The sequence below is a fragment of the Sinocyclocheilus rhinocerous genome, unplaced genomic scaffold (genome assembly GCF_001515625.1).
Source record: "Sinocyclocheilus rhinocerous isolate Xijiao unplaced genomic scaffold, SAMN03320098_v1.1 scaffold2967, whole genome shotgun sequence".
Taxonomy (NCBI): Eukaryota; Metazoa; Chordata; class Actinopteri; order Cypriniformes; family Cyprinidae; genus Sinocyclocheilus; species Sinocyclocheilus rhinocerous.
The window spans coordinates 14,972-28,025 of NW_015634034.1; the positions used below are offsets into that span (position 1 = coordinate 14,972).

At 34.7% G+C, this 13,054-nt stretch overlaps 3 protein-coding genes across 3 annotated transcripts in view; all 3 read right to left on the reverse strand.

The window, feature by feature from the left end:
* Nucleotides 1–4,357: 4,357 nt before the first annotated feature.
* On the reverse strand, nt 4,358–6,808 carry LOC107745286 (integrator complex subunit 7-like). The gene is made up of 7 exons (XM_016559136.1): nt 6,723–6,808; nt 6,379–6,573; nt 6,139–6,242; nt 4,981–5,049; nt 4,672–4,804; nt 4,461–4,559; nt 4,358–4,363 (listed from the first exon to the last, which is right to left on the reverse strand). Exons 3-7 carry the CDS (start codon nt 6,240–6,242, stop codon nt 4,358–4,360), a joined length of 411 nt encoding a protein of 136 aa, XP_016414622.1. The 5' UTR covers nt 6,379–6,573; nt 6,723–6,808.
* Nucleotides 6,809–7,131: 323 nt separating this feature from the next.
* LOC107745287 (integrator complex subunit 7-like) lies at nt 7,132–10,972 on the reverse strand. Its single transcript, XM_016559137.1, has 6 exons — nt 10,881–10,972; nt 10,684–10,801; nt 10,421–10,555; nt 10,204–10,301; nt 7,380–7,619; nt 7,132–7,278 (listed from the first exon to the last, which is right to left on the reverse strand). The coding sequence occupies exons 2-6, from the start codon at nt 10,748–10,750 to the stop codon at nt 7,132–7,134; spliced, it is 687 nt and encodes a 228-aa protein (XP_016414623.1). The 5' UTR covers nt 10,751–10,801; nt 10,881–10,972.
* The window catches only part of LOC107745281 (integrator complex subunit 7-like), a 4,833-nt gene continuing 2,671 nt past the window's right edge, over nt 10,893–13,054 (reverse strand). Inside the window, exon 6 of the mRNA XM_016559129.1 lies at nt 10,893–11,003. Coding sequence (XP_016414615.1) covers nt 10,979–11,003 — 25 coding nt within the window. The 3' untranslated portion in view covers nt 10,893–10,978. The remainder of the gene's footprint in view (nt 11,004–13,054) is intronic.

A 13,054-nucleotide genomic window follows, 5' to 3' on the forward strand; every position in this document is an offset into this window, starting at 1 on the left:
TCAAGGCAGCCAATCAGAATTTAGCAGCCTCATCTCTGATTGGCTGGAATTATGGCATATTGTAACACTGGGTTGTGTTGAGCAAGCTAGCCGTTGGTATTTAGAGAGCACTGAGGGCGGGCATCAAGTGAGCAAGCTAGTGAAATGTTGCACGCGCAAAAGAGAAGGTCTGCACACATCCAAAAACATATATTAAATTTAAAAAATTGATTTTAGATTTGAACGAACATTTTCTCCACAAAACTCAGATCGCGCAGGTGCAAAATGCACTTTTGTGCGCTCAAAATATGACCTTTCGCACACAGAATTATGGCAGAGATCTAACCCTATACCAAATAGGCTATCGAGATGTTGTGGTCAATGTAATATCCAGGCAATGTTCAGTGATTTTAATTTATAATTTAGTTTTATGCACAAAGAAGTAATGCTTAACATTTTAATAAATTCAGCAAATTTCAGAGAATTCAGTTTTTACCCTTTACAGACATATCAACCATAAATTCACACGTTATTTTGGACAATTGTGGCAAACAAGTATGTCTGTATTTCTCATATATTTGGTTATTTTTCTATTGTTTACACTCTGCCCTGTTTTTCCCTCAATTTTTCTATTGATATTTTTCTATAATGTCTACCGAACGAGAGACGCAAGTTAAAACTTTAAGGTAATTAATTACAATGATAAAATTATAAACACCTACAAGTTGTTCCAAGCCCACATTGTTCATAACATTTTACAAAATAGTAATGAACTCTTGAACTGGAATTGATCCAGTGTTTCCTTTTAGGGAACAGAATAATTGTGTAAGATACCTGTCCTGAACTCTGAATGTTGAATCTGCTCTTGCTGTTTTGTAGCTTTGTCTTCCCTGAAGATGATCATATGCAAACTAACCAAAGCAAATTCACAAAAGCAGTGTTTATGACACAGAAAGGCTTCATATTAATGTTGGGAGTAACTTTAGGACACTGAAACTTGTAAAATTTAAATGATTGAAATTAAAATATTTGTTTTTGTGACAGTTTACTGTTTTACATGCATCTCCTGTTTATGTCACGACTGACCCGATGTGCAAGTTTGCTAATCTAAGACCTCTTTCTATCGCCTTTGTCTACCATTTGGAAAACATTTTTCAGTTTTAATTTAATTTAAAAGATTATACTTGTAGATTAAATGTAATGTTTTCGAATTTTTTTTAATTTTATTTTCATTTTAATTAGTTTAATTATTTTATTACATTTTTAATGTAATCTGTGTTAAATTTAAATTACCAGTGTATTTTACAACACTATAAATTATATATAATATAATATATAGTTTGTTTGTTTTTTGGCTAAAAAATAATAAAAATATTTTGCAGTGTATTTTTTTTTTGCATTCTTTTGTAATTGCAACATTTTCTATTACAAATTATAGTAAATAATAAATCAATTTAAAAATTGAAAAGGTAAACTGAAAATGTGTATGAACTTGAAAATGTGTTATTCAATCATGTACTTCAATGGAAGTATGTGGTAAGTGGAATGGATGGACTTTTAATGGATGGGCTTACAACATACCATTATATTATCTTTATTTTACAATCGTGAAAAGTGCTACAAAAATAAGCAAACTGAATTGAAAGTCAGAACATCTGAACATCTTTAAAAAGGAATTCACATATTCTAACACTTTGGTAAATGTTAAAGCTGGATTAGCAAGTGTGCAGTGAGTGCTCAACTGCATTGCTAATTCATTATTGCTAGTATTGGTGTGTGAACGACTTTGTGTGTGTGTGTTTCTGCACGGATGTCTGTAATTGAGAGCTGCGAGTGTAGCCTGAATAAGCAGTTCAAAATAGTATGTGTGTTGGAGTGTAAATCTAATTTTCTCCTCATTCCTTTCTCTTATTGGTTCATTAGGCCTAGCATTACTAGCTGTGGCTGATGGCTATAATCACAGGCTATGCTAGCTAAACGAAAAATCACTGAAGTAATCTTTCACCCCAATATTTGTATTTGTGGGTAAACTATCACTTTAAATATAACCTATATACACCATGCAAAGAACAATAGTATTCATAAAAATACAGACATAAAAGGTCTGGGTCAAGTCACTATATTTACATAAAACAACTTCTACAATAATTCTGCGTTATGGTGTTTACAAATGCAGTCTTTCAGAAATGGATTTGAAATGGACTTCAGCTCCTGTGAATATACTGTACAGCAGAGGTTGTGATCCATTGATTTAAATCCATCTAAAAGTCATTTCATGGACTCAAACACATCCATCACTGTTGCTCATGTAGCTAGCTGAGCATTCACTGGCTGTTACTGAAGAAGTAATTAGCAATGTGATACTACTACTAACCCAGATTCAACTGCAACACTGTAGAAATGCACAATTTCATTAGCTTTACTTGAGTGAAGAAAGATTATACATAAATACACAAAGAGGTTTGTAACAAAATAACTGTGAATGTGAGGCAGTGAGTTCTGTGAATTTAATTACAATATTATTAAACTGCTAATATTAGTTGTCCTTGTGGAAAAGATAAGTGTATTCAAATATTCACTTCAAATCTTAGAAAGTATATATTTTTATAATTTTAACTATATTATTAAATGCATCTTAAATTTATTAAATTGGAACTTTATCATTACAAATGTGTAGTTAAACACTTTAAACACATGATTTACAATTTTCGGTTACACTTAATTTTTTAAGGTGTCCTTGTTACAGTGTAATTAAGCATTTAAGTACTGAGTAATATTAATCAACTACATTTACTTACTATAAGGTTAGGGTTAAGATTAGGGTTACTTAGGGTGGTAATAGGTTACATCGCAATATTGGAAATATTTATTTTTAAAACCATGAAGGCGAGCTGATGGATATCACATAAGCAACGTGCAAACTTTGCGCAAGAGTTATGTAAGAACAGTAAGAACGTCTTAATCTCAGTCAGTTCACTGTGCAGAAAGTGAAAGTAAAAACGTAATGACGGAGCTTTCGAATCTACTTCAACATATGCTGATAACGGTATATAGCTAACTGTTTTAATTTATTCCCTTAAGATTTCTGTTGTGGCCCGTAGGCTAGTGAAAAAAAAAAACAAATGAGAAGAAACGTATTTCGTGTTAAACAGGTTGTTTTGAAACTCGGTGCTTGAAATAGGCTAAAGCGTTTTATTTCATTGATTTTTATTGATGACTGCAGTGTTAATATTTTAATTAGTGGCCTATAATTCATTGTATAATAGACCTGTTTTAAAATACCTTTTTTTTAACATTTTAATTGAGGAGTAAATAGCCTAATCTTTTGTTATCCTTGCAGCGCCTCAGTTATGCGGTATTGCGAGGCAAATTTATTTAAATTTTAATTTAATAATAAAAGTAACTTCGTAATAACAATAGGCCTAATAAAATAAGAACGAAACAGGCCTACATTAATTGGAAATGCCAAATCCTCTTAATATTGCCAATAATTGATGTTTTTGACAAGATCTCTGGCTCTTGTTGATAGAAGATCATCGTCTTTCGACGCACCCCAGCAAGGGGAAGCTATCGCCGGGCAGACAGCACGGTGCCTGTCTTGTTGATAGAAGATCATCGTCTTTCGACGCAGCCCAGCAAGGGGAAGCTATCGCCGGGCAGACAGCACGGTGCCTGTTACGTCGTTTGGGCTGCCTTGTTGAGCGCAGTGGCACTGAGAACATTATATTTCACACACTTTAAGTTCTTTTATTTTCCAAATGTAATAGGATTAGTCCAACGAATGCATACCGAACCGAAAGCCTTGTACCGAACGGCTCAATACGAATACGTGTATCGTTACACCCCTAATATATATGTGTAATGTAGTAACAGGCAAGGATGTAAAGTACTTGAGTAAATATACTTTACTTGTACCTGAACACTACAAAATCTTAATAATCTTACTAAAAAAAAATAAAATAAATCTTGACAACTTCTTACAATTCCATCACATTTAAAATACACAGATTTTTTTTCTAAATGGGGGAATCTTATTACTTTTATTATTAATATTTATTATTATTAGTATATCAAATTATAAAAATTAAATCAATGAAGAAATATCATACTGTAAATATCATACTATAATACTGTTGAACTGTAAAGTATATAAAGTTTATCATTTCGATGCAGTCTTTGCAATTTGATAATCACACTAAATCGTATAGGCATTGTTAGAATTAATAAAAAAAAAATCAAAATAAAAAACAATTACCGACCAACTGGCAAGTAACACCGTTTCATATACTCGCCATCACAGGTTTTACTCGCATTTGAAGGCAAAAAATAAAAATATTTTATTTTTTCTCTGAATTTGATCACTGTTAAAGTAAATAATTCATAGCTAATTTTTCATTTAGCAATTTATAAACATTAATAAAATAGTTTCATTTTTAAATTTTTAATAGTAATTTTTCATAATAATTATACAGATTACTTACTTTAATGCTGGTGGATTGAAGCTTCTGGAAGAAATATCTCTGGAATGACAGTGGTACCTTCAAAATGGCTATAACAGCACCACACAGACATCCAGTGTGCTTCAAACAGAAAAACAAAAGATGCATTTAAAGCCAAAATGTGCCTATAAAAAGTGAATCCATATGGATTACAGACAGGAACAGTCAGCCAATGAAAACCTTAAAACATTACCAGGTAAGAGACAGGAGGGTGCTTCCTGCTTAGGTTTTCCACTTCCTCCAGGACGTGATTGAACACAGCCAGCATTCTGAGTTCATACTCGCTCTCTGCCAGCACTGATCCGTGTGTGCCAAACTCCTGGAAACTGAACCACAGAAGCCTCATGGATGTCTTTACAGTAAGTGCAAATGAAATATTCTAACTAAAATCTAGTCTTTATGTTGTGCCTAATAATCTTCCAAACCTCTTGTTGTGATCCCACATTGAATATATGAAGCATTGTTATTAAGTCAAGAGTGGTAAATGTTAGAGTATTCGTACCTGGCCGTTTGCGGATCAATTACTAAAGCCTCAATAACATAAGATACAAGCAAGCAGCTTTGCTGTTGTCTAAGAAAGGTTTTAAGGAAAGTACAGATGCTTGGCAAAATATCTTTGGATGAGGCCTTCATTCATTGTTGCCTTGCAAATGCCATATTTAGTTTGAAACAATGGCTAAAAACTAAAGTGTGTTACTTTTGGAACAGTATAAACAAAATCACTAATGTAAACAACTACTAACTAATGTAAACAATTACTAACGTAAACAAATCTGTGACACTGACCATGCAAACTCATTTTGTAGAAGTTTTTATAATTAAAAAAATAATAATTTAATATAATTTAATTATTTAGGGTTAATATATATCATTTATAATTTTAATATAATTAATATAAATTATAATTTTAATAGAATTAAATATAAATATACACAAGCATTCAAAGTTTACAAAAATGTTTTCATGTTTTTGAAAGAGATCTGCATTTATTTGATTAAAAATTACAGTAAAAACAGTAATATTGTGAACCGTTTTCTATTTTCATATATTTTAAAATGTAATATTTTCCTGTGATGGTAAAGCTGGATTTTCAGCATCATTACTCCAGTCTTCAGTGTCACATGATCTTTCAGAAATCATTCTAATATGCTGATTTGCTGCTCAAGAAACATTCATTATTATTATCAATGTTGAAAAGTTTTCTGCTTAATATTTTTGTGGAAACGGTGATAAAACGTTTCGGGTAAGTATGATTTTTTTATTATTATTTTTTTTTACAAAATACATTTACTCAGCAAGGATATATTAAATTGATTGAAAAGTGACATTTATAAAGACTTTTATAATATTAGAAAATATTTCTATTTTAAACAAATTCTGTTCAATTAAGATTTCTATTCACCAAAGAATCCAGAAAAAATTGCAGTTCAAAAAATTATTACAGCTCTTTAACCACTAGTGTATATTAAAAAAAAAAAATTATGAAAAAGTTTTTTTTTAATTAACACAAATTAATGTATAATATTAATATAAATTTATAATAAATTAAAATAGAACCATTTCACAGGTGAAACATAATTAGCAATTAGCAATAAGACCTCTAAATAAATAAATAACTGTTTTTGCACACAGATTGTCCTCCAAGGCAAAAAAAGGATACAGTTCAACATTACGGAGGGTGGCGTAGTCGGCATCAAACGAAGACTGATACAGGTCGGCATAGCGAGCTGCCAGACTTCGAAATTCATCCATGGCTAATTTCATCTACATCCAAAACAAAACAAAACAAAAAACACACAATGAACATGCCATCCTCATAAAAGAGCTCTTAGAAATAATTTTAGACAACATAATGAGGCAACTGCAGGAACACAAACGGTATGCAGTATGTTTTGAGCACCTGTGTTGAAATGCGTCCGCAGTGCTGCAGCTCGCTGCCTGAGGACGGAGCGATGGTGGTGGCGATGGCAGGAGGGGGGCTGGTCTTCAGACTGTTGCAGGTGCAGATGAGCTGGGACAGGGCCTGAAGAGTGTCTATACGCAGCTTCACAAACTCACACTGGAACGTCAAAGGACTCAGCGGCGTACTGGCAGCCTGAAGACGAAACAGGATTACAGTCAGTCACAAAAAACTCTTCTGTGCTGCTTCAATATGAATATAACCCAACAGAGGAATGAAGGAAAGCAGCCGGTAATAGACCGCATACAAAAAAAGCAAAAAGAGGATGACTGGCGAATCCTGACCGTGAGAGACGCATATTCCCTTCTGGTAGGATTTGAGTGCTTCAGAGATGGCGCTCATGGCTGCGCTGTAGTCTCCATCTGAAAGGCCGCTGAGAGATGTGCTAACAAATAAAAGTGTAGTCTGCACAAAATTTTATTTATATAATATGTCTTGTCAAGAGTCTTGAAGTTATTGACAGCAACTGCTGCCAACACAGTAGGGAAAAAATTGTCACAGAGAAAATAAAAATGTTGTACAAAAATTGTATTTCTTATTTTTATTCGTCTTGTCAGGATACAATTCGTTTAACATTTAAAACAGTAGGAAAAAAGTCCCGCGGTTCCCGCAGGAGAGCCGCGGGAATGCAGACCTCTATTTTAAGGGACATCAGGCAATGGAGTCAGAAAGTGCTTCCTTCTCTCTCATAGCTCAGCTCACCATGCGGGAGGCCTGTCTGGCAATGCGGTACACGGTCCACCCATTGGCCACATTCTCCAACTGCTGCCTGATCACTGTCTTTACTTCGGCCGAGAGTGAAGCCTGACTGGCCACAAATAATACTGTTGCCAAAGAAACCTAAGACACACAACAAGACAAGATTTGAATGTTTTGGGAAAATGAGACTTAAACTTGTTGGTTGTGGTTGATGGTTGGACATCATTCCTGTATTTGCTTACCAGAAGCTCCTGCTGTTTCTCCGAGGTTCTGTGACTTGCCACCCTGAAGAGGTCTAGCAGGTCTCCCAGCATTCCCTCTGCCAGCACCGGCTGCTGTGTGGCAATAGCAGCCAGAGCCTGACACATGAGCACCCGCGCAGAGTCACACGCGCAGTGCAGCTGCGCCAGCAGGAGCTCCACAGAGCTCTGACTCAGATGAGGACAGCTCTTCAACATCTTCACCAAAGAGGTGAGCGCCGTCTGAGTTCCAAAAAAAAAAAAACAGTTAACATTTCAAGATTTAAAGTGATAGCCCACCCAAAAATGAAAACTCTTCTGCTGAACATAAAAGAAGATATTTTGAAGAATGTTGGTAACCAAACAGCTGACGGTAAAAAAGTAAATGGGGACCATTTACACTCTTTACATTGTTTATCTAAAAGTGCACTTTTCCTTGTTTTAAATCTAGCCAAAAAGCCATGTGTTGACTGTGAAACAGTAGACTTTAATTATATGCATTTATGGTGTAATTACTAAATTTCCGTGTCAATCCATGTTAATTTTTACCACGAATAATGCGCTGTCACTTTAATTCAGCGCGTGCAGCACAGCAGAAATAGATTCTGTGCGGAAACGATCGATTTTAGGTTACACTCTTCAAAATATCTTCTTTTGTGATCAACAATCATTTTCATTTTTGGGTGAACTATCACTAAAAATGCTCATCATAAACTGAAGTGAAGAAACATGGTGGACAGCAGTCTAGTGGCCTTTACACGTGCACAAGAACGTAGGGTGTCTCATTTTTAATTTTATGGTAAGTGTGCCATACGTTCACTGGTCTGGACTTCACAGCAGTCTACAATCTAAAGATATGTTTTTATCAGCAAAATTCGATTTTGCTTAATTCAATTGATTTAATTCAGACAAATAAAGTTCCATTTTCTTCTAGTATGAAGCACGGCTCACATAGAGGTCACTTTCAAATCAAACAGCTTTCTGTTGGTCAGCGCAGCGTAGAATAGCAGAGAAAGAACCCTGAACCATCTCTAGTCTCTGCACTCTTTTTTTATTTGGTGTTGTTTGATAAACACCATACTGAATACAAAAATCTGATTGGCTGTTTGAAAACATGTAAATACTGTTTTGACTTCCTTTCTTATCTATGATTGGTTGGGGTCAGAAACAGAAAGAGGCGATTACGTGGAGACGCGTTTTTAATTCAAATATTTATATTAATCAAGGATTTATTGACATTTAATGCACCTTATTTCGATTTGTACAGAAATAGTTATGATTTTTTCATTTATTCACTATATTATTTATTATTATAGTTTGGCTCTAGTTTAGTATTTATTCCAGTTTTTATTTGAAAAGGTTAATGTAGAGTGGATTAAAATTCATCCACAGAGTAAATCTTTTTTCACTGAACGTGTTAAAAATAAGTTTGAAAAAGTTGTCGGGAGCATGGTGACGTTGAAGGCGAGCGACCGTGGTGCTGTAGTTCGTTTATAGCCTAAGTTTAGCTTTTAAGTTCTGGCGCTTGTATTTAGGCTTCAAAATTCATAAAAGTTATATATTTTTGTGAAGATTTGTATGTGTGTGCTTTTATATAGACATAATAAATATACACAGTACACACATATATTATGCAAACAAAAACTTTTATTTTGGATGCGATTAATCGCGATTAATCGTTTGACAGCACTAGTTTTTGGTCATTATGTTTTGGCACAGTATCTGTCAAATGAACTAAAACCAAAAGCACAATATGGCTTAATCCCTTCATCGAGTGTTTTCGCTGCGTGTTTCAAAGCGAAGCGCACACATTGTTGAGGCGATCAGCTCGTGATCAGGTGTTTTCCGCGCCTCAGAGCGGCTCCGTTCACAGTGAATGAATGCAGTGAACTCCATTACTGCACGTGCTGTGAGTTTAGCACACGCTTGGAAACGCAACAGCTACCAGTTATGCTTTCTTTTCGTGGCAGATGATTACAGCATTTCACTAGATTTGTAGTGAGACGCGTTTTTGTAAGCCTGTTTTCACTGAAGCTGGAGTGTTCCTTCAAAATAAAAGCTCTAACTGCCGTTTCCGTCAAAATGAAAGCTTAAAGGTGCAGTATGAATTGCTGACAGCTAGCAGTTTCAAATGCAGTCCAAATTCAAAATATCTCTTTCAAGTGTAGAAATTAGGAAAGAAATATTGTAAATTCCCTGCTGTAGCGTAAAGCAAAAATAATATACCTATGAGATATTCTATTTATTTTTCAGTGCAATTGTTTTACAATATATGGCTATTACTGTCATTGTTATTATTATTATATTATAATTTTTTGGCTTCCTAAAACACCAGTGTGAATGTAATTTAGACAGACAGTATATCACAAATAAAAAGAGGGTTGAGTCCCCTTTTAAGTTCAGGTACAAGACACTTAAGTTTTCTTAATTAAGGACATGGGTTGCAGCTCTTAATTCTGAACTCTCAAAGTGCATTAGATAGAATAACATAACTTTAAAATGTACAAAATGTAAAAAAAAATTCCAATTCTTCTATCTTCTATCGCAATAAATATTGTATCGTGGACTTCATATCATGATATTATCGTATTGTGAGATTTTGATATCGTTACATCCCTAATCACTACCCTACAGACAATGTAATGCTCTTATTTGTCAGTGAAAGATCACAAAAATTCCACAAAAGTAACCTTAAGTATCCAGTTCTTGGCCAGAATAAGCTGCAACATGAACCTGGCTCTGTGAGACTATTGAAACATGGACTCAGAAGGAGACAGCTGGGTCAAGTCACATATTCGAAGCTCTGTAAACCTTGAATAACACTTACTTTGAGTGTGGCCTGCGCAGTCTTACGGTCATCTTGACTGCAGAGCAGAATGAGAGACTCCATCCCCATCACTGCTTCTTGTTCCAGCTGGATGACCTCTGACAAAATATTTCAATTAGGTGATCTATCATTTAAATATTCTCTATTTTTGACCTCCTTTGGGTTTATACAACCTAAACTAAATAAGCCTACTAATTTTTGGTGAGGAGAAACCAACCTTTCTCTGGACAGGAAACAGTGATACTGGTCAACACTGTGATTCCATGGGCTGCCACTGCCAGGTTACTATGGTAACAGCACTCCTGCGCCAGCTTCACCAGGTCAGTGTGACGGGGCGCTGGAGACGCCTCACCTGCATCATCCAGAGAGATCGGGTGGTTAAACTCACATGCGAAATGTAACGAGACCACATGTTATCATCTGTATACACTTGCATAAATGCATTTTTAGCAAAGTCAACATGACTTCATGACTTTGTACCTGTATTAGGGCTGACGTACTGTTTAATAGCGATGGTACCAGATAGTGTGGAGAGGACAGACAGCATTCCCAGCTTGAGACTGTTGTACGGGGTGCTGAGAGCACATTCGCATAACACCTACAAACACACAACTTGGAAATTACATTTATTGTAGTGAGTGAACCAGTTGTCCCACATTTATTCATGACTCTCTGACCTGTATGTTCTTCCTGGTCCACAAGTGAGGAGCTTTTATAGCTAAGAGCTTGAGATCCTGAATGGCGAGTCTTTTCACTGCTTTTCTGGGGTCCTCCTTCAAGTACTGGAGAAGCAGACGAATCTTTAAGACAAAAAGGAAAACAGAAATAAATACTGTAAAAAAAATAAAAATAAATTGTGAGAAATTGTATGAGGAGGAACTGAAATTAATATCATAGCCAAGGGAATCATATCACCATTTTATTATATAGTAACAATTTTATTTTATTTTTTTGCTGGAAATATATTACATACATTACCATTTAAACATCTGGGGTCGGTAATATTTTTATAATGTAGATTTTTTTGGAAAGCTCTTATTTTCATCAATGCATTTATTTGATCAAAAATACTAATATATTGGAAAAAAAAATAGCCTAGCTAAAAATATAAATACTGTGAAATATTATTACAATTTAAAATAACTTTTGTATTATGATACATTTTAAAAGGTAATGCATTCCTGTTAGGGCTGTGCGATTAATCGAAATCGTCATAAAATCGCGATTTGAGCATGCGCGATTTCTAAATCGCTTTACAGCACGATTTTCCGCGCCCCGACCTCCCGCAGTATGCTATCCGAACCAATCAGAACGCAGCGCGAGAACAGAACAGACCGGGCGGCCGGGCATACAAACGTAACGCCAGGTTGACACACTTCGTCTGTGGTGCGTATTTTTTCCGCGCCCATGTTAACGGATCAGAGCGTTCACACTGCATGCGATTGCGGTCCGGCAGTGCGCTCCAGGAGCGGTGCTTCTGCAGCAGTCATGCTGCGACCGTTTCAGCACAGAGTCTATTTCTGCTGTGCTGCATGCGCTGAATTAAAGTGACAGCGCATTATTCGTGGTAAAAATTAAAGGGGTCATATGATGCTTTTTTAAAGATCATTATTTTGTGTATTTGGTGTAACAGAATATGTTGACATGCTTTAATGTTCAAAAAACACATTATTTTTCAAATACTGTACATTATTGTAGGTCCTCTATGCCCCTGTTACAGCTTCTTGATAAAGCTCTAATTGGTTTTCTTTTGGAAATATGTTTCAAATTCACACTGAATGCATTTATGACTGTAAAGCATGTCTGTGTGTGTCAAAATCGTGATTAAAATCGAAATCGCAAAATTGATCAAAGAAATTGCGATAGGTTTTTTTTGTCCATATCGCACAGCCCTAATTCCTGTTACGGTAAAGTTGAATTTTCAGTATCATTACTCCAGTCTTCAGTGTCACATGATCTTTCAGAAATCATTCTAATATGCTGATTTGCTGCTCAAGAAACATTTCTTATTATTATCAACGTTGAAAACAGTTGTGCTGCTTAGTATTTTGTGGAAATAAAAACAATTTTCTGAATTATTTCATGAACAAAGTTTGAAATAACAGAATTTCGTGAAATATATTATATATACACAATATAATTGTATAATGTATATTTGCGGAGTATACATTTCTTAAATAATAATAAAAAAAAAAACTTACTCACCCCAAACTTTTGAATGGTAGTGTACCATTGAATAATGGCATTTTTTTATAATCCCATGAACTAAATACTACTACCACATGAGAGATACTAGAATTTTTTGTTCATTTGAATTAATCATTTGGGGAGAAAAAAAAGATACATCTAGCACCAGTGCAAATATGGCTTCAAATTATGTAAAATGAGTTCAAAACAACAGACTCAAAACAGAAATGCATTATGACAAATCTAAATAGTTACCATTATAATCAATGAAGCTGTCTACACTGGATGTTCCTGTCTGTGACCCAGTTTGTAGAGTACACTGAAATACTTGGTAGCAGATTTTAAAATGTTACTGTGGATACACTGCAGTAACAAATTAAATATTTCTGATTCTGAGAATCAGTCCTGCTGCTCTAAATATTTTGTACATTAACATACAAGCAAAAACAGTGAACATAAGAAGAAATGGATTGATTTTGTAGCATTAACACGGTTAAAACAAAAACTATTAAAAAATACTGGCTTTAAAGGGGTCATCGGATGCAAAATTCACTTTTACATGTTGTTTGAACATAAATGTCTGTTGGCAGTGTTTGTACACATCCACCCTAAAATGATAAAAATCCACCCAGTAGTTTTTTTTAAATCCCTATAAATAATATCC